Source organism: Eriocheir sinensis, chromosome 69, assembly GCF_024679095.1.
Source record: "Eriocheir sinensis breed Jianghai 21 chromosome 69, ASM2467909v1, whole genome shotgun sequence".
Lineage (NCBI taxonomy): Eukaryota > Metazoa > Arthropoda > Malacostraca > Decapoda > Varunidae > Eriocheir > Eriocheir sinensis.
The window spans coordinates 4,359,001-4,379,769 of NC_066577.1; the positions used below are offsets into that span (position 1 = coordinate 4,359,001).

The 20,769-nt window shown below is 42.4% G+C and overlaps 1 protein-coding gene and 1 long non-coding RNA gene across 2 annotated transcripts in view; both read left to right on the forward strand.

Moving 5' to 3' along the window:
* LOC126988417 (integrin alpha-PS3-like) overlaps positions 1-18,089 on the forward strand; it is a 36,555-nt gene extending 18,466 nt beyond the window's left edge. Inside the window, exons 10-23 of the mRNA XM_050846475.1 lie at positions 3,090-3,272; positions 3,396-3,572; positions 3,948-4,093; positions 6,586-6,667; positions 9,130-9,247; positions 9,772-9,991; positions 10,960-11,123; positions 12,371-12,461; positions 12,604-12,708; positions 12,809-12,942; positions 13,262-13,425; positions 14,966-15,062; positions 15,324-15,459; positions 15,574-18,089. Coding sequence (XP_050702432.1) covers positions 3,090-3,272; positions 3,396-3,572; positions 3,948-4,093; positions 6,586-6,667; positions 9,130-9,247; positions 9,772-9,991; positions 10,960-11,123; positions 12,371-12,461; positions 12,604-12,708; positions 12,809-12,942; positions 13,262-13,425; positions 14,966-15,062; positions 15,324-15,459; positions 15,574-15,678 — 1,922 coding nt within the window. The 3' untranslated portion in view covers positions 15,679-18,089. The remainder of the gene's footprint in view (positions 1-3,089; positions 3,273-3,395; positions 3,573-3,947; positions 4,094-6,585; positions 6,668-9,129; positions 9,248-9,771; positions 9,992-10,959; positions 11,124-12,370; positions 12,462-12,603; positions 12,709-12,808; positions 12,943-13,261; positions 13,426-14,965; positions 15,063-15,323; positions 15,460-15,573) is intronic.
* Positions 11,130-12,363, forward strand: LOC126988418 (uncharacterized). Its single transcript, XR_007741923.1, has 3 exons — positions 11,130-11,687; positions 11,772-11,855; positions 11,940-12,363. It is a non-coding gene; the product is annotated as an uncharacterized LOC126988418 (long non-coding RNA).
* Positions 18,090-20,769: the final 2,680 nt, after the last annotated feature.

Consider the following 20,769-nt stretch of genomic DNA (forward strand, 5'->3'; position numbering starts at 1 on the left):
CAGGATCTTGTCTAGGTCAGTCTTCTGTACTCACCCCAAATTTTTTGACGGAGATTGCTTGGCAGCTGGAACTTCACTCTCATGGTGTTGTGGGATGGTAGTGGTTCATCGTAAGCTATTGCTTGCTGATAGAAGCACCAGGTGTCACTCGTCTTTGGGCACAAGTGATGTGGGTTTTCATCAGATGAGGAGCAGTGCAGGAAGGTTGAAATTATGTCATTGCGTAAATCTTCCACAGTCCCTTCAACATGACGACGAACTGCAATGCCGAAATACCCTTCCCTGGCCTTCTCTGTTATCTTTTTCTAGTCTTGCTTATGTTTCTTTATTCCTCCCATGAAGAAAAGATAAGGGCGCTGGTTGACAATACAGGGAGAGGCGAAAGGCAAGAACACTAACCCTCCCCTCTCGACTTCTGAAGGCAACTGAGGGGTAGGAGTGGGCAGGTACCGGTACCAGTACCGGTACTAACGGTACCAGCTGAACGGTACGGTACCGGTACCAGATTGCTCGGTACCGGTACCAGATTGCTCGGTACCGGTACCAGATTGCTCGGTACCGGTACCAGATTGCTCGGATTTATTTACTGGATTTATTGATAATTCTTCATGTCCGATTTTTTTTTAGGTTGCTACTAAATATTGTTATTGCTATTAGACTATGATCGAGTACATCCAAAATAACTAAACATGCTATTTTTTTTATCGAAAAAATAAATATTCACTTCATTCAGAGAGAGAGAGAGAGAGAGAGAGAGAGAGAGAGAGAGAGAGAGAGAGAGAGAGAGAGAGAGAGAGAGAGAGAGAGAGAGAGAGAGATACCCACACACTGAGTGGATATCCGGGCGCCGAGCGTCACTAAGATCCAAACGGTACTGGTACTAGCGGCAATGCAGTGCCGAGTGATCATGACGCCTCCGGCACCCGAGTAATCATGAGGCTTCGCGGCACCAGGTACCGGTACCGAGTACCGCGAGGAATCGATTCTTCGCGGTACCCGGTACCGGGTACTGCGAAGCCTCATGATCACTCGGGTGCCGGAAAGCGTCATGATCACTCGGCACTGCGCATTGCCGCTAGTACCGGTACCGTTTGGATCTTAGTGACGCTCGGCGCTCGCCCGCCTCCATGTGGTAACACGCGGTATGGGCCCTGTGTGTAGACGCTGAGTCACTGCCTCGCTGACCGTCCCCCCAAGTTCCCACCATTTTGTCCTGGTTTCCGTTTCCATCACAGCTCCCGTTTCCATTATTTTATTATTTTATTTATTTATTGGAGTTACTGGATAATTCTTCATGTCCGATTCTTTTTCTTTTTTAGGTTGCTAATAAATATTGTTATTGTTATTAGACTATGATCGAGTACATCCATAATAACTATACATGCTATTTTTTTTTCGAAAAAATAAATATTCACTTCAGAGAGAGAGAGAGAGAGAGAGAGAGAGAGAGAGAGAGAGAGAGAGAGAGAGAGAGAGAGAGAGAGAGAGAGAGAGAGAGAGAGAGAGAGAGAGAGAGAGAGAGAGAGAGAGAGAGTTTTCTTTACAGGAAATTTATTTGGGAATTTCATCAGAAGTCAGAGATAAAAAAAATACTCCTTCGGGTACCGGTACCGGTACTAACGGTACCTGAGTTTTCGGTACCGGTACTACTGGTACACAAATTAACGGTACTTGCCCATCCCTACTGAGGGGCTCACTTATATTATATAGCGGCTAGTGCTTATATACCCGATACAGAGAGCTGCAGAAAAACATCCAGAAATGTAATTTCTCAACCCCCAATAAAATTGAGTGAAAATTTTCGGCTTATTCCAAGACAAAAGAGAGGCATACGTGAATGTGGGGTTGCCAGGTGTTGCCAATTTTTTATCTAAATATTCTAAAAAAAAAAAAAAAAGAGAGCAAATACAGTTGTAAAATGTTTGTACAATGTGGCCACCATCAAGTCCCTGCCTTTGTAGTGATTAACTGGAATTCGACCATATACCATATCGTACATCTGGCTCACAGACTCCCTTATCCACCTCGTCCGCTGCCTGCCCTCAACTATATGGGTTACACTGTTACTCTGGTTATCCAATTGTTATCTGTTCTGCTAAGGATACTACCTTCCGAAGTTCAGTTATTACTCCTCGTCATTAATCTATCTTTAAGGGGGTAATAGGGGGTCAAAACAATCGAAAAATGTGAAAATGCAGGGAATTACAGTCACACTATCGTAAATGATTGTGCAAAGTATATATATATATATATATATATATATATATATATATATATATATATATATATATATATATATATATATATATATATATATATATATATATATATATATATATATTTTGTTGGGGGGCCATTTTTTAATTGAGTAGATCTCGGCCACTGTTTAGTTTATAAAGTTTGTGTGTAATTTAAACAACTGACTCAGCTGAGTGAGCGTTTAACAGCTGGGTATTTAACTGCGTAAGACCGCCGTTTAATTGTGCCACATGTCTGGCAGGCGCACAAGGTCTTGGGGCTCAATGCAGCGATGCCTGAACTTAGGTACAGAATATGCATTTTCGCATTTATCGATATTTTGACCAACCCCCCCTTACTATCCCCTGAAGCTTTGACCGTTTTCTATTTCATGATACTCGCTTCCTGTCTCTCAGTGTTGCCCCCAGCATTTTTCGCTCTGTTTCCCTTTGTGCACTTCTTAGTTTTCTCTAAGTATTTTGTGATGCGCCATGTTACTGAATCATATTCTAGGAATGGCACGATACATGGCTTGTCTACTTTTCTCTTCAGGGAGAGTGGCGAGTTGCTTTTGAGACTACCAAAACCACTCCCTCACATTCTTATTGTTTGATTTCTTTTTTTGTGGTCTGACTTTGCTATAATTGGTCGTTCTGTACATCCACTATATGTTATTCCTATATTTGATTGTTGACAGTGTCCAAAGTTTAGTTCTTACTGTAGCAGCTAGTACTATAAGGCCAAGCTTTGTAAACGTTTTTATTTTCACTTTTCATGAAACAACAGCCGAACTAACCTGTAAACACACTAAAGAAATGACTGAAGGCTTTACAGTCATGCTATTACTCCAGATGTTTTGGTGGGAGCACCTTGGGAAGGCAGAGGAGCTGTGTACGTCTTTTTGGGGTCAAGGAATGGCCTCCGGCAGCAGTACTCCCAGCGCCTCTCCCCAGAAGACTTTTCTCCTCCTGGCCTCAGAGGGTTTGGCATGTCAATGTCACGAGGCATTGACATAGATAACAATGGCTACCCAGGTACGTGAAGGACTTCTCGCTTTCTTCTCAAGTATTTCATAATCATTTCAATCATGCAAACTGTGTTCAGCTGTTACATAACTGACAACTCCAGAGAAAATAAAGAACAATTTCGACCTCCAGATGTGGCCATTGGAAGCATATTGTCGGGGCACGTGGCGGTAGTCAAGACTAGACCAGTGGCAAAGTTATCTGGCTGGATCGTTGCCCGCCCATCTAGTGTGCCCTGGGAAGGGAGGGCGAACCTCAACCTCACAACCTGCCTCCGCTACGAGGGACGCAGTGTGCCAAGAAACTATTGTGAGTTTACAGAAGTACTGTTAAGTAAACAGGTAAAACAGTAAACTCTCTCTCTCTCTCTCTCTCTCTCTCTCTCTCTCTCTCTCTCTCTCTCTCTCTCTCTCTCTCTCTCTCTCTCTCTCTCTCTCTCTCTCTCTCTCTCTCTCTCTTCCCAAATCTTTAATAATAATTTTATCATTAATATTATCCTCCTGTTTGAGCGAGCTTTCAAAACTATATATTCAGCTTTTATTGGCAGCGTCTGAATACTTTATGTTTATCATCTGTTTAGTGTGTTATTGTAATGTGATGAAACTCGCCTCACTGATGATACTGATGAAAGGCTAGTAAATGGATAAAGTGTAAATAAGAAGAATGAATGTCTCTATTGCTCAGCCCTCCAAGTGTCCCTCACCTTGGACCATGGAAGCCCCTCCCCTCGTGCCTCCTTCAGGGACAACTCATACGTCCACACCTTCACTGAGGACTTGCTTGCCAACAGTGCAGACCCAGCTTGTCGGACTCACCAGGTGACTGTGAAGGTGAGCCAAGTTTAAGCAGCTTCGCGGGAAAAGTTCAAGCTGGAGATCATATACACACAAATACTGTGAACACCGCACGATTGCCCAAGGTTCTCAGACACACTGAAGCGATTAGTCAGAATAAGGTTGCCACCCGTTCCTTAAAATACGGATTCTTTCCGTATTGGAGAGTGAAATGTTGCGTTTCGTTATAAACCAGTACGGAACGCCATTTGTTCCGTATTTGGCTGTCTGAATGGTCAAACAGATAGAATCCAGTACTTTAAAATTGTAGTGAGCAGATTTTTCGGCCAGTCACAAAAACAGTCCGTAAAATTATGCATTTGTCAAGGGTTGTCCTGAAACACGTGTATAGTACGGGACATAACGTCCCTATCCCTTTCCTCCTGCACCCGTCACCAGCGGGCAGCGGCTGTCCGTCAGGCCAGGTTAGATAAATTTTTGGGTTGCCAGCCGTTCCTTAAAATGCGGATAATGAGAAAAAAAAACGTGATTATCGAAACGACCCTAAATGGATGACCCGTTGGCTCAAGTGTGAGATTGGCTTAAAGAGAGTAAGTTTTAGGATAATTAATAATGGGGAACCCACTTCAGGGGTAGGTATGTTGAACAAGCCAGATCGGTGAAGAACACCCCCTGGCAAAAATGAATCATAAGATTAGAGTAGCCGACGAGGCCAAGAGCGATCCCAAGGGTTTCCTTAAATTGTACAATACGAAAACAAAGGAGAGAATTGGACCGTTGGAAAGAAACACAGGTGAGCTCGTTGAGAATGTAGGATATACGAGTCAAATGTTGAACGACGACTTTCTCTCAGTTTTCACATAGAAAAATCTAACAACCATTAAGGAGAGAGTTCAGGTATATGAGGGCGAAGACAACGACAATTTGAGGGATGTGATCATCACTAGGCAGATAGTCCAGGATGAGATTGCTAGGAAAAAGAAAAACAAATCGCTGGGTCCAGACGAAACATTTCCATGTGTTCTGAAAGATTGCAAGGAGGTCCTCATTGGCCCAACTACCGATATCTTTAAGATGTCGGTAAATTCTGGGTATGTGCCCAACCAATGGAAAGTAGCTAATGTGACGCCGATTTTCAAAAAGGGGGACAAGTCAGCCACCTCAAATTATCGCCCAATTAGTTTCACATCAGTTGTAGGCAAGATGTTGGAGTCAATTGTAGCCAATAGCCATCGGAACCATTTAGAGAAGCATAGTTTAATTCATGACTCACAGCATGGGTTCACGAAGGGTAGGTCTTGCCTTACTAACCTGCTGTCCTTCTATAATAAAGAAGGTTGACAGAGATGAAAACTATGACACACTATATCGAAATTTTAGTCAAGTGTTCGACAAAGTCGCTCATCGCCAGCTATTATTAAAGTTACAGGCTCACGGCGTAGATGGGAAAGTTTTGAACTGGATCAGGGCGTGGCTTAGTGGAAGGAAGCAGAGAGTGCAAATCAATGGTAAAAAATCTGAATGAGGCAGTGTTACGAGCGGAGTCCCACAAGGGTCGGTGTTGGGTCCACTGCTTCTTATCATTTACATCAATGATTTGGGCACAGGAATTAGCATATATGTCAATAAGTTTGCTGATGATACCAAGATCGGTAGAGAAATCCAATCAGACCAGGACGCCAGCGTTCTCCAGGATGAGCTTGACAGACTATATGATTGGGCGGGGAAGTGGCAGATGGAATTCAATGTCGGGAAGTGTAGTATCCTGAGTGTAGGAAGGAATAACCTTTCACATAATTTCACCTTTAATGATGTGAGAAAGACATAGGAGTATTAATGAGCACTGACCTCCGTCCTAGGGCTCAATGCATCCAGGCTAAGAATCGTGCAAACAGGATACTTGGTTTCATCTCAAGGAACGTAAGCAATAGGAGCGCTGAAGTCATCCTTAAACTTTCCTTAGCACTAGTTAGACCTTATCTTGATTACGCGGTCCAGTTCTGGTCCCCCTACTATAGAATGGATATCAAGATGTTAGAATCTGTACCGAGGAGGATGACAAAGATGATTCAGGGGGTGAGAAACTTGCCGTATGAGGACAGACTGAAGCATTTGAATCTACACTCTCTAGAAAGGCGAGTGTTGCGAGGAGACCTGACCGAAGTCTATAAATGGATGAAGGGCCTTAATAAAGGGAATGTCAATAGACTTTTGGTCGTAAAAGAGCCAGGTAGGACAAGTAGCAATGGTTTTAAGTTAGATAAATTCAGATTCAATAAGGACATAGGCAAGAATTGGTTTACCAATAGATTGGTGGATGAGTGGAACAGGCTTGGCAGTCATATTGTGTGTGCCACTACTAAAGATACATTCAAGAAGAGGTTGGATAAATTCATGGATAGTGAGGTACGGTGGAGTTAAGCTTACAGGAGCTGCCTTGTATATGCCAACCGGCCTCTTGCAAACTCCTTACGTTCTTTTGTTCTCATGTTCTTATGTTCTTATGACCTTTAACATTTTCTTCACAGGAAAATAAACTTGACCCTGACCAACCTCTGGACATGAAGCTGGAGTATGATCTTTTACACACTCCTGCGACTGACTTGATGAGTAAGTTCCTGATCAATAGGGTCTGTTTAGGTATATGATGTTTTTTCCGTCAATATTTGCACCCTCCTGTCCCCGCCAATATTGCTCCATAACACTCCTCCAAATACCCTGTTAAGTATTGTCACCCTGGCATTATTACAGCCTCACTGGCTGTGGTACTGCCACTGCACAAAGTCAGCGTGATGAAAGCACGGAGGGAGAGGTGAGGGAAAGACCAGTTGAGGAGGACAGGTATTGGCTGCCCTGAAGAGTTACGACAGGAGGAAGTGTGAGCGGGAGGGTGAAGAAGGGTGTGAGAAACAGCAGTATCGTGTCAAGTCTGTCATATGCGCTGGAATGGAAATAAGCTTGTATATATGCTGTGTGTCAGGGCGGGATGGAGGAAGTAATGAATGTTTGGGTATGGGAGGTGTTGTGTGGGTGAAGCAGCAATGGGCGTCGATTATGGAGTAGCTGAATGGGTGATGTGTGGTGCTTTGAGATGGTTTGGACACCTGATGAGAATGAACGACGACTTTTGGAAGCTATATGAGGGTAGGATTGATGGAGAGGGCGTCAAGGGGACACCACCTGGGAAACAAATTATAGGAGAGGACGAGTGTTGGAGAGAGGTGGTAGGAAAGGGACGGAGTGTGCTGGAATGGGGCAAGATGGAGATGATTCTGCCGTGACCACCCGAGAGGAAACATGGGTGTTGCAAGGAGAAACAGACGGACCAACCCTACCCCCCTTCATCACACCACAGTGATAGATGTGTTACCAACTGAGGTGCTTCCAGTGATGGTTAGTTCTGTTCCTTCAAAAAGTTGTCTTTCATCCACATTTAGTTACCTTTAGGTAAATGGTTTACAGACAAATACAAGAATTCTTCTTGTATATCCTTTTCTTGTAATTGTGATGATGTGCTGTAGCCACTGCTCCCTGCCACCCACATGTGCCTCACCGTAACACCAAGCCAACACCGCTCGCCGTCTTGGCATCATAGCTGTGAGGGGTACAAGCACATCTGCACTGCAGCACCAAGCTACGCAGTTCACTTTTTAATTAAGGGGGGTTGTAAAATATCGAATCCCATGTTAAATTCCTTATATTATGTTCTAAGTTTAACTCCTCCCTTATTTATGGAGCGATTGCTTTCATTCAAAAAGCATTTTAATCAGGAAGGATAGGAGAGTAAAGGCTACTCTCTTTTGGCTTTAAACAATAGTAAAAGATATTTTTTTTAAAGTTCGATGAAATAATAAAAAAATCTTGACAAATATTTTTCAAAAATCAAAATCAACTTCAAACAATAGTTTATGGGGTAGCCTTTCTTCCTTACACATACTTTCATAAGCTGCAGTGGAAGGTATGTCTATAACAAGAAGTGCAAAGGAGGAGATATTTTTTAAAGTGCAAAATCATGGTTTTGAAACATCAAGCGATGACGTTTAGATATTCTTTTAAAAATTTACCTATTCCAAATAGGGACTTGAGATCCACAGGATATATACATCAAGATATGAAGAGAAAAGCAGACATGGTTTCCTTTACTTACCTTCATTGATTGTGTGAACAGGCTGCTTTGTTTACCCGAGGTTACGGCTTTTTTACGGGGTCACAATACAGTTACTCGAATTTTAACATTTTGCGCCATATTTCAAAGTAAAAATCAGTGTTCTAGTGTGTGAAATCAATAAAATATAATAAAAAAGACATCTGAGGCGGATACATAGAGTATTTTGTTGGATTTATATAAAAAAAATACTATATAATCGATTTTTCACGGATAAATATGAAAATATAACAATGAGTGCTAAAATTTCCCATTTCCTAAGCCAGTGGTGAGAGAGAACCTAAGGGTTTCATGACAGACCAAGGAAAAAAATTAAAAAGGGTGAAAACATGGATTGCAGCGCGTAGCGCCGCGCGGAAACTCATTGCAGCACGTTGCGGTGCATGTTGCATACCACTGTATTATTTTTTTCACTGGATTCATTCATATACCAAAAGAAAGAGAAAAATTCACAGATTTGTATAAAAAAAAAAGATAAATAAATTCAGGCCGACCATTTACAACCCCCCCTTAATCTAGTCATTTCTTGTATCACTTCTCTGTTCAGCTGCTGGACCTGAAGGGTTCCCTCAACGGGTCCCACAAAAAGTCTTAATTATAGTCTTGTCCACACACACAAGTCTTGGACAATGGGAGCTTCTCATTCTCTCATTCCCTCTTAACTATCCCTACCTGTTCCTTTATCTGAGGGAAGTATTGGCTTTGCATTTTAAATCTGAGGTTGCAAATGCTACATGTAACTTGAGTTGTTAAAGAAAACACCTCAGTGTGTAGCTTATAGCAGCTTCTACTGCTACATGACGTGTACTTTTTTCTCTTGATATGGAGATTTGAATGCCTTAATAGAAATACAAATATTGCATACTGTATAATGTTTGGTGCTCATTTGTTATGTCATTCTGCCCAGAGCAACCCACGACAAGCCCTAGCGAGACACACACCAGCATGACTCAAGTGAGCATTTCAAAGGGATGTCAGAAGATCTGCAGAGTGGATATGAAGGTTGAGGCGGATCTCGGTCTTGGGTATGTATTATTATGGGAACCTTCCTTGATTATCACATGTTCCGATTCCTGCTCTTTGCAAAATTCATAATAGGGTGGCCATGACAGAATTCCCATTGGCTAGAGGCCTTTTCTTTATTCTAACCTTGATGCATAAGCATTTCCTCTCACTCTTGTGAGAGCCGATAGGATTTTTCAGGGGAGGCTTTGGGGGAATGTTCTTTGATGCAGGAGAGCTGAGGTTGTGGCAAGAGAAAGGAGCAATGTTTTGTTTGAAATGTAAGATGGAGGGAGCTGATACTATTTTCAGGTTAAGCTTAAGACCCTCAAACCTCCTCAGTGCTGTCACTGAGCTAGGGGTTTTGATTTGTATCCAACCTTCCAGTTAGGAAAGACCACTGACGATGAATTGGTTGGGATCCCTGCACAATTTTGTGATACAGCTGTTTTGTGATATAGTTGTTTTCTCGGAACAGTGCCGAACGTTCATAGTACACCTGTGCTCAAAACCCATTTTTGTGAACTAATAAAGTATGTGTTTTTAGAGAAGACAAGAAGCTGGTGGTGGGGCACAGAGACAAACTGGTACTGCGCACCGTTGTGTCTAACAATGGCGACTCTGCCTACTTCCCCGCCGTAAATGTGACTGTGGGGCCGCCTCTCACTCTCGTTCTGCCCCAGTCGCATGACTGTAGGTTCTTCAGTGCCGACTTGAGGACCTCGCTTGTGTGCAGCCTTTCCAACCCAATCAAGAACAGTACCACGGTAAGGCAGACAGTAGTAGAAGCAACCACTACTGGTTTTAATAGTTTTATATTCTGAAATCAATTCTACGCATTCCAGTAGTTTGAAGTTTTCTATCTCTTTAAGGTTCATGGCATTCAAAGCTACGGATGATTATGTTTCTTTATCTCTATATATCGTAATGCTGCTCCTCTACATTTGTCTTTACCCATTACTTTCTTATCCCTCACAATGCATAAAACTGTTACAGTAAGACAGTAACTTCTCCTTTTCTTAATTCCTTTCGGTGCTGTGCTTGTGGCTTGTTGGTACCTGTCTTCATGGAGGGTGTTGGCTCATTTCAAGTGTGTCACCCCAAAGGCTGCGGATATATGTAGCGCTTCAGTGAGAGGGAACGCAATCACACACAAAGCCAAGAAGATCAGGGGCTTTGGGGGAGAGGGATTGCTGTACCTTTGTGGTGGTTTGCTTTCTCCAAAGACTCTTGTTCCATTCGATTTTCTTTCACAAGCCTCTTACCTCCTCCCTCCTATTTCTTTTAGTTATCCCTTGCCTTCCATTAAGAGTTAGGTCTCTTGCAAAACAAAAACATCAACATGTCGCTGCCGGATCCTGAACACTACGCACGTGGTATTGTGCCATCCTTGGTTTGACTGCACATTCATCCAAGTGCTTAGTCACAGCCGTAACTGTTCTTCCATTGTACAAAGTCTCAAGCCTGTAATTTTCTTGAAGATTTCTATCCCTGCACAACTTATCTCCTAACATAAGAAAATTATTTTCTTTTTCTTCACTCTCCACTCTTTGAGCATTGTTTTTAATTCCTTACAAATATTCAACCACTGCCCATAAAAAAGTATCATTTATAATTGAACATCGTCACCAGTCCACTTTCATACTTCATAATCCATAAGTTTGTCTGGCCTGTCTCCATTAATTAGGAATAAACCAAAGCGTCCTGCTGCACGATTCTGGCATTTGTTTTTCAGGACGTTGTGGAGGTGACTGTGGATGCCAGCTTGTTGACAGATGGCTCAAGTAACCCGTGGATACAGGTCAATGTTAGTGGAGAAGGAGAAGAGTTGAAGCCTGAGGATAATCATTGGTCAAAGAGCCTCCCTTTGGAAGCTCATGCTAGCCTTGAACTATATGGGTAAGAATTAATTTTACTTTCCATCTGCCTTTATATTTCTTCACACCTCGTAAGGTCCATTCCCTGCGCTAGTGTTCGTAGCAAAATATTACTAAGGTATTCCTTTCCATCATCCTGACTGCAATCATTGGAAAAAGGACCCAAGATCCTCTGGGCCAAAGGAACGTCTCAGGCTCTTTCTCCCAACTTCTTGGGTCAGGGGTTCCAGTCCACCTTGGTGAAGGTTCTTGTGACAGCCGTGAAGTAAACCAAGCTGATCCCAGGACTGAGGTTTCATTGTTCAGACAATTGCGCTGTAGTTACACCCTGTAACAAAACATACGTAGCTTAACACTTAACAATGCTCAGCCAGAACGATTAACACCACTGGGCACACCAAGAAGACAAACAGCACACACAAACAATACATAACAAAACACACAGCACAGCAACACATTGCAAAGGGAGAGAGACAGGTATTACCTAGCGTAGCATGCGGGATCCTCGGCTGGACTGGGCCCACCTACGGAGCGAACCTCAAAGGGAAACTACTCAGAGGGATTCGAACGTAAAGTTCCCTCAAAGGTAATCTACTGGGAGGGATTCGAACGTAAAGTTCCCTCAAAGGTAATCTACTGGGAGGGATTCGAACGTAACGTTCCCTCAAAGGTAAACTACTGGGAGGGATTCGAACGTTAAGTTCCCTAAAAGGTAAACTACTCGGAGGGATTCGAACGTAAAGTTCCCTCAAAGGTAAAGTATTCGGAGGGATTCGAACGTAAAGTTCCCTCAAAGGTAAAGTATTCGGAGGGATTCGAACGTAAAGTTCCCTCAAAGGTAAAGTATTCGGAGGGATTCGAACGTAAAGTTCCCTAAAAGGTAAACTACTCGGAGGGATTCAAACGTAAAGTTCCCTCAAAGGTAAAGTATTCGGAGGGATTCGAACGTAAAGTTCCCTCAAAGGTAAAGTATTCGGAGGGATTCGAACGTTAAGTTCCACGCCCACTGTTGCCACAATCCATAAAGTTATTTCAACCCTTCATGCTTTCTCTCAGCCAGATCAGTTTCTTGTGAGTAAAAAGTAGCAGTAATGGTGTACGTATCATGGGGAATATTTTTTGCTTGATATCCATTATATTATCTAGACTAGAGAATTCAGTTTTCTGTTTCCATTGCAGAAAACGTATCAAGAAACTTAAGAATAGCTGCTTTACATTCTTTTGTAGACCTGCGTAATTCTTCTGTTATGATTTGTCGTCATTTTTCAGAGCTTCCAAGAGAGAGCAAGTGTTTTACAAGCATGTGGGTGGAGACAACATCAACGCAACAGTCAACCCAAGATTTACGCACACCTTCACTGTACGTCTGACCTTTCCCGTGTGAATTGTACATATAAATAGACATTACACTGCCAGTTTGTGCACTGCTGCAGCGCCAACATCACCATGCATGAGGTAATGCCTTACAAGGTTGGTTCGTCTCACTTTTCTCCACCTTGCAGTTAGTGAAGAAGGGACCCACACCGCTTGGCCAGGTGGATCTGACCGTTGATGTTCCTGTCAATGTCACAGACGGTCAAAACCTACTCAAGCTCCATTTTCCAAAGGTAAGGAGAATACTTTTTTATGGTTTCATAAGAAAATAATTCTTCAAAGTTTGAAAAAACATCCCATATTTACTGGACGTATTATTCCAATAATTTGCAGACAGATTTCTTGCATCAGCCGTTCCATTGCAAGCTGAGCAGCGGGAGCTTTGAGAGAGATGATGTGAGTCAGGGAGGAGGCGTGGCCACTGGTGGTAACACTGGAAGGGATGCAAAACCTTCCCTGCAGCCCATGTAAGTGTATTTTGTCTGTGCCTTGGTACCACATTGCCATTACTTGAACTGTACAAGACTTTTCATTTTTCAGATATGTCTGCACTGTTCTGTTCAAACACTATTGAGTTTATAACTTTCTTTCCTCATATCCAGTCTTTTAGGCTAACTGAATCTGTACCCCCTTTGCTAAACTATATTTTGATGAAGTTTGCATTAAATAACTTTATGGTATCATATTTATGTTCACTTTTTTATAACAAATCAGCCATGTATATTGATAACTGTAAAGGTATATGTAGAGAACTAAACAGCAAAGGGTTGAACTTCATATCCACAGAATTGTGAGTGCTCAGAAGGACGAGGGTGACGGGACCCAGTACTTCGACTGTTCCTCGAGCCTAACAAGATGTGCGCAACTCTCCTGCCACATATACAACTGGCCAGTGGACACCGAGACAGCCAAGCTTACTATGGAGCTGGAGGTTGATCTTAGTGTCATGGGTAAGAACAAAATGCCTTTGAGCAGAAGTGCTGAGTCAGTCATTCAATTAATTAATGGTGACATGCATGCGCCAGGGGTCACGTCACCTCAACCACCCCATGATGTATGCCCCGGGGGTCCCTAATAGTGGCATGCGTGCGCCAGGGGTCACGTCACCTCAACCACCCCATGATGTATGCCCCGGGGGTCCCTAATAGTGGCATGCGTGCGCCAGGGGTCACGTCACCTCAACCACCCCATGATGTATGCCCCGGGGGTCCCTAATAGTGGCATGCGTGCGCCAGGGGTCACGTCACCTCAACCACCCCATGATGCACGCCCGGGGGTCCTCTGAGCAAGTCTCTATGCAGGACATATCCTTCCAAAATACCTCATGGAAGGATCCATCAATTTGCTCAAGCCATGAACTTTGGGGTATTCCCTTTTCGTGTTCTCCATTTTGGTTTGTCTTGTACAAAACAGCAGGGTTGACTTCTGGGTAACATCGCCACATGCCTGGAGTGGGTGTTCACAGACTATGCAGCTAATAGGTCTGGAGTCAGGTCACAGAATAATCGCTAGGTTGACAAAAAGTCATTCCAGCAATATCCTGTGATTCTACATCGACATTTATGACCAAAGGCAGTAACTTGCCTCTGAGTCAGTTATTTAGTGTCCATGTTTCACAGGAAAAGACTAAGGCAAGGGAGTCGGTTAAAGTTGCTATGGAGTGTTCATCATGTCCATGAATTATTAAATGACTGCAAGATGAAAAGTTGAGTTTGTGCCTCAACGCTATCCTAATTATCTTCATCCTTGTCACTATCATCATAAATCTGCCATTGAGGCAATGGGGGGTCAAAAGAAAACTACTTGTAGGGAAGAAAGATTATCCAGTAAAGGCCAGAGAATCGTTCACTTAAATCAGTGTTCTTTTGGCTCGCCTATTGCATTGGTAGACTTCCTTGTGGGGCCTGGTGGTCGGCCCCAGCCTGTTATGGTGCAGGCAAGTGTTTATAGTGGCGCCATCTTGCTTGGCTCATGCTGTCCTCCTGGAGTTCATCTTTGATTCTCTTTATAAAGAGAATCTAGAGTCTGGGGCGCACGCTGCCCACTGAGCCACTGGCTGTTGCCCCCAAGCCCAAGTGCTGGATGCGACACAAATTCAGGCAGTCCACTGAAGATGCGAAATGGATGGTATCTTTCTTGTAAAAAAAAAATAATAATAAATAAATAAATAAATAAATAAATAAAAATCTGTATGTTGTTCCTCTAGTTATTAAGCTCCTTTTTTACTTGAGGAACTTAAACATTTATTGGAATATTTCATGATCTGTTTCTGTTCGCTGTCGTAACCTTCCTCTTAGCTGAATCACGTGGCCCTACATTCCTTCAGTTCAGCGATGATGAAAGTAAATACTCATTTGAAACTGGCAATTATAAAAACCAATTTCAAGACTCAATAAAAATCTTTAATAAACATGCAAATGCTTTAATAACTTACATATGAACAGACTGCTTCTCACTATGTTTCGCTGACTGATGCTTTCCCGTCCACAGCCAAGCACATGTCCGCTAAGGGAGGAGCAGTCCTGGTGACCTCGGGGCGTGCCAGCATCCAGCCCCTCGCGCCTCGAATGGACTTTATTGGCGTAAGGTAAGCGCACTGGCTTCCTATCACCTCTGTGACATTCAAATTAATCAAAGTGAGAGGCGAGAGGATGAGACATGTGGGCTGGTGGATGAGAACAATCAGTTTATGATAAAACTGTGCCTGAATTGATAGTTACAGAAGGCTTCTACATCTTTAAAAGAGTTTTTCCTTATTTAAATTTTCCACCTATCCTAACATATACACGGGTCGTATAAGACACGGAAGTTACTCCACAATTAATACTTAATGATCCATACACCCAAGGGAGGCACGCGAGGAGGTGGGGACTCGAATCCAGCCGGAGTTTCTTCAGGCCAACGGGATCCCCTGGTGGGCTCCCCTGCTGGCTGTGATTGCAGCCCTCTTGCTCTTGGGACTCCTGACGTATGGACTATACAAGGTGAGACCCACTGACCAAAATTTTCCAGCAGACCTCTCAGATAAGTACGCAGCAATCTTTGTACACTCACAAACTGCCAGTTAAGCTAATACATTCACATGTCTCTTTTGCCAGGCTGGATTCTTCAAGCGTAAGAAAATGGAGGAAATGAAGGCCCAGCAAGCAGAGACTGATAGAGCAAACTGTGCATCAGATAACCAAGGTTTTCTTGGAGACTAAAGGAGCCTGCTCACTGCTGTGTGTCGGTGTCAAAGAAACTCTTCAGTCAACCAATTGGAAGGTTAATGTTAAGTCTCCCTAAGATGTCGCCAAAGTGGTGAGAGGAGTAATTGTTAGGCTAGTAACTGTACTCTGGCGGGAGTCAAGAGTGTAAGTGTTAGTTAGTGTGTGGATAGAGTGACTTCAGGTCCATTAATGTTGTGATCTCACACAGCGAAGATGATAAGCTCATGTGGAAGATACATTTGTTAAACGTGCCTTGTTTGAGTAGTGATGATTACCTTACTTGCAAGAAACTGATTATAATTAGGATACTTTATATACCTGTGAGTTGAGTGCATAAAACTCTCTCTCCCTTTGACATGGTTTGTGTCGTCTTCTAAGTGCAGGTAAAAGCCATGGTCCGCATGATGAATGATCAGGGGTGACATGGCACGTATATCCCGTACTAAGCGGCACATTTGCTAAAACTAGTTAGTAGCAGTCTAGTGATTGTATTGTTTATTATCGAGCAGTCTTTCCAAATGTATGTTAGCTCCATGGAGCGGCGACCTGTGCCCAGCAAGACCACGCCTGATCTCGCTCCTTCGCTACATACAGTCTGCTCACGAGCACGAGGGCGTGGGTGGATGTGTCTGAGGCTTGCCTGTACACAGCTTATTTCTGAGGTGATATTTACATGAAATGTAGGCGGCACTTTGAAATACTTAATAGCCTGTCCTTCCTGACTTTTGAATTATTCACCGACACGTTGAAGTTTCTCAAATATTTCTAGTTTCGGAAAAATGTTTGCAGTTTTTATAAGATTTACAGATACCTTACATACTTTACACACCACTAATACCAACGAGTAATGTGTTGCATAATCATATTTGTAGTTTTGTGTGTGTGTGTGTGTGTGTGTGTGTGTGTGTGTGTGTGTGTGTGTCTGAAATTCCTACCAGAATAAGTTGTAGTGACTTTCTCTGTGTTGAGCTTTGGTTCACAGTCCACATGTCATTGTTGGCGTCATTGTCGTCATCGTAGCATAAGTAAGCAGCATTGTAGTAAAAGTAGTATTGTTAAGGGTTTACAGCAATCGGAGCAAGTGAATGACGTGAAAAAGCAATATACCTCGCAAAGAAGTTAGCTGTGAACAGTCGGAGCTGTTATTGAGGATTGGCAAGGCCGGTGAACAACTGTTGTAAAGTAATACTGTTTCTACACTGCCACCATCACCCTTCCCTGTTATTACTTTGTCTCCTCTCCAGAGTCTGTATTTGCCATAACCCTCTAGGATAGTGACATACTTAAGTTTGATCTCCACGTGGAACATGATTTCAAGCTTTTTTTCCCAAAAAAAAGTTTAGTTCCAGTGTATTCGCGCCTAGACCATCTGTGTCAGCAAATACCCCTTTCATACCGTTCATACTGCTGACTACTTCGCCCTTCTCACTTCCTCTCTCTGCAGATTCCACTTCCTCAGCCTTTGATTCAGCACCTTCCTGCAGGGCCTTTTCTTTTCTCCATTCTCTGATCATTTTCCCCTGGCTTTGTACCGACTCCGTTACTTCTGCTCTTTCTTCCCCATTTGTTTCACCTTACCACACATTCCTGAGGCCTTCGCCTTGGTTAGCAGACTATGTTGATGTTTCAGCAGAAGGCAGACACCGAGGTGACTGTCAGTTAGACTATTAGTAGATCACTAGATCGGGTAACCTTTAATGAGAGAACAGGCTCACCGTTGCCTTTTCCCACGTAGTATTATCATTTACCTTGGTCTGTTGATGAAATGTATCTTTGTAATGTATCTTTGAAATGTATCTCCACACACGTTTCCAACCTTAATATATCAGTCTGCTCTTGAACTTCTTGCTTCCCTTTCAAGACTCTGGATATTATACTTTTATCTTCTGCCAGTTATAGTAATTTTTCTCTTTGTTCTCTGTCCTTATCAGCGTTCAGTTTTCAACTGGCTCTTTATTTTCCCAAGGCCTTTGTCTGCTGGACCCCTCACCAGTGTCTCCCTTGTTCTCAGCATCCTGACACCCCCCCCCCCCTCCACTCCTTCCTGTTTTTCATTCCTCGGATGGTCTAGAATCTCTAGCAGTTCTTCTTCCTTTTATAAACAATTTTAAAAGATTCCTTTAGGGGCAATACATTTACCTAAATGTTGTGTGGAATTCTAGTTAAAGTAAAAATATTATGTTGTGTAATAAAAATTCAATAGCGATTACCCAAGAAACTATATGGCTACTAAAATTCAGGAGCTACTACTATTTTGGAGTGCCATTACATGGACATAAAAGGCCTGACAACAGGACGGGAGGCATTACATTAGAATAGAACAGTGGTTGCAATAAGACTTCAATATTTACCTAGGCCATTTTCATCATCGAGTTATTGAAGCATTAATAAAAGCATATCACATTTATATGTATCATTATCCGTGCATACATAATGTTCAGCGTAACAAGATCTAGCTCCTGTGTAGAAGAACTTATCACCAGACCGTAACACTTGCTGTAAGGGCCATTCACCCACTACCCGACCGTCAACCCTTGTTATACGAGCGTCTGCTAGTGCCCAACCATCGCTCGAGGACTAACGAGTGCTGGATTGTCTGCCCTTTACCCCGCCACGTCAGGGGGCCGCAACCGCTCCCTCGCCTCAACTCCCTCCGAGCTGACATCGGGAAGGAAGAAGTAGCAGTCGACGGCACTCAGCAGGCCCTGCATTCGCTGCTTTCGCTTTGTCTCTCGGTTGCAAGTTATGGTCAAGTGGGCTCTGCCTCTGACTCACCCCTTCAGCCTACACCGTCTTGCTGACTGCGCTCCTGCTTGCGACAAGTATCGGGTATGTTTTTTTTTTTTTTTGTTTTTTTTTACAGTAAACAGTTCAAAGGCCAAAAAAGAAAACAACCATGAAAAATGTCAGCAAATCATTGCTCTTATTAAGAGTTAAGAGGGATGGCCGAAAGAGAGGTCAATTTCGGGAGGAGAGGTGTCCTGTGATACTCTCCTCTTCAAAGAGTTCAAGTCGTAGGCAGGAAGAAATACGAATGAAGGAACATTGTTTCAGAGTTAACCAGCGTGAAGGATGAAAGAGCACAGATGCCGGTTAAATCGTGTATAAAGAATTTGGACAGTAAAGGGATGAGCATAAGTAGAAAGTCGTGTTTAGCAGGCCAGCGGGAGGGGGGAAGGCATGCAGTTAGCAAGTTCAGAAGAGCAGTCAGCGTGAAACTACCGATAGAAGATAGAAAGGGAGGCAACATGGCAGCGGAATTTATGAGGTAGAAGACTGTCAGTAAGAGGAGTTGATGAGACAAAGAGCCTTGACTCTGCTCTGCCCAAGAGAGTTGGGTGTGTGGTGTTGGGGTTCAGTGAATTTACCTTACCCAACAGTTACGTTACTCGCAAGACACTAAACTCCCCCGGGACAATTCCACAAGAACAACACTTACCACCACTTGCCAGTAGAAATAAAAAATCTCCTTAATAGTAATAATTTCTCTCTATTTAAAAAGTCAGTAAAAACACACTTATTTGCAATCCAAAACAATCACAGTTAAAATTATAATTTATTCCTGAAACATGAACACAAATTTACATTATTAAATCTAATCAGTGAATTGCATAGTACTATTGTCCATATTATTTTTATTATTGTTATTATTATTATTATTATTATTGTTATTATTATTATTATTATTATTATTATTATTATTATTATTATTATTATTATTGTTATTATTATTATTATTGTTGATGCTGTTGTAGTTATTATAGTTAACATTTTAGATATAACTATTATAACTTCATCTGGTATTATAGTTAATGTTGTTATTTATTGTATATTTGTATTTAGCTTTATGGTTGGGAGCTATCTGCAACCTTTAGAAAGATATTAATAGTGCAATGAAATAAATATACAGTCTGTCGGGAAGCTTCGGCTTGACAGGCTAGATTCGTTGCCAGAATTATAATTATATTTATATGTATATATCAATGTGTGTATATTATGGCAATAAACATTACTTACTTACTTAAATTACTTACAGTGGATGCAGGCTTCCTCCCAAGCGCCTCCCAGAGTTACAACGATTATCCTAACAGGCCCGATAGTAAAATCTATTTGTATTAAAGGACTGCTGGAGGCACTTATCTTAAGATGGGTTTCAAAAGAAGTTGTCGTTCCTTAAGTATCGTCCCAGAGGGTGTAGTCTTCCTCGAGTTAAAAAATAAACAGCACTGCCGCGAGTTAATGGGGGAAGCTGCGAGCGCTGATGTGTTAACTGCTTGAGAGTTGATGATGGAGTGGACGAAAACCAGCCACGTGGGTCTGAAGCGATATTTTGAATTTCTCTCGCCAGGAGGCGTGGCTTTCGATTTTCTCTGTTTTCATCGGTTAAATTATCCTTGCTCTTTAATTATAATTCAGCAAGGGCAATTATTTATTATTTCATGAAAGGTAACACTGAACTATTGTTATTCCTTTCATGGTAAATGTGGTTAGTCTTCAGGCAGTGAATAAGTTAATTCTGTCTCTGTCTGGGAGCCGATGACCTAAGTATTCAAGTACCATCCAAGGCTTATTTGAGCTCAGACGATACTCATAGTTGGCTTAAACTCTCGGCCCGAGACTAGTTCCATAAGGGAAATAGTTAATTTGTCTAATCCCCTGGTTAACTGGCCTAATTCCTAACACATTCCCCAGAGGAGATTGCGATTCCCCAGATCGCACTTAACCGTCTAGATAGCATAGACGATCCAGGATTCGGTACGTTTCCTAACTAGTAGAAGGTAATGTTATAACTGTATTTCGTAACGAAAATTACGGGTATTCTTTTTCTTGAATAGAACATTGAATAAACAACAGAACGATAATATGAAAATACGTATAGCCACCGTTGCCAGGTCATCGTACTCAGAGCACAGTATTTCCCGGTTTCTGACGCCTAACTATTGCCAAGAAACATCAGGATCTAACTCTTTTAACGATAGCTATAAATTAGTTTCGTTATTGGAGCCCAGAAGACAGTTTATGGGTAGGAAGTCGAGAAATATAATCGGCTGAGTACGACAATCTGGCAAAGTTGAGGCTGTAGCT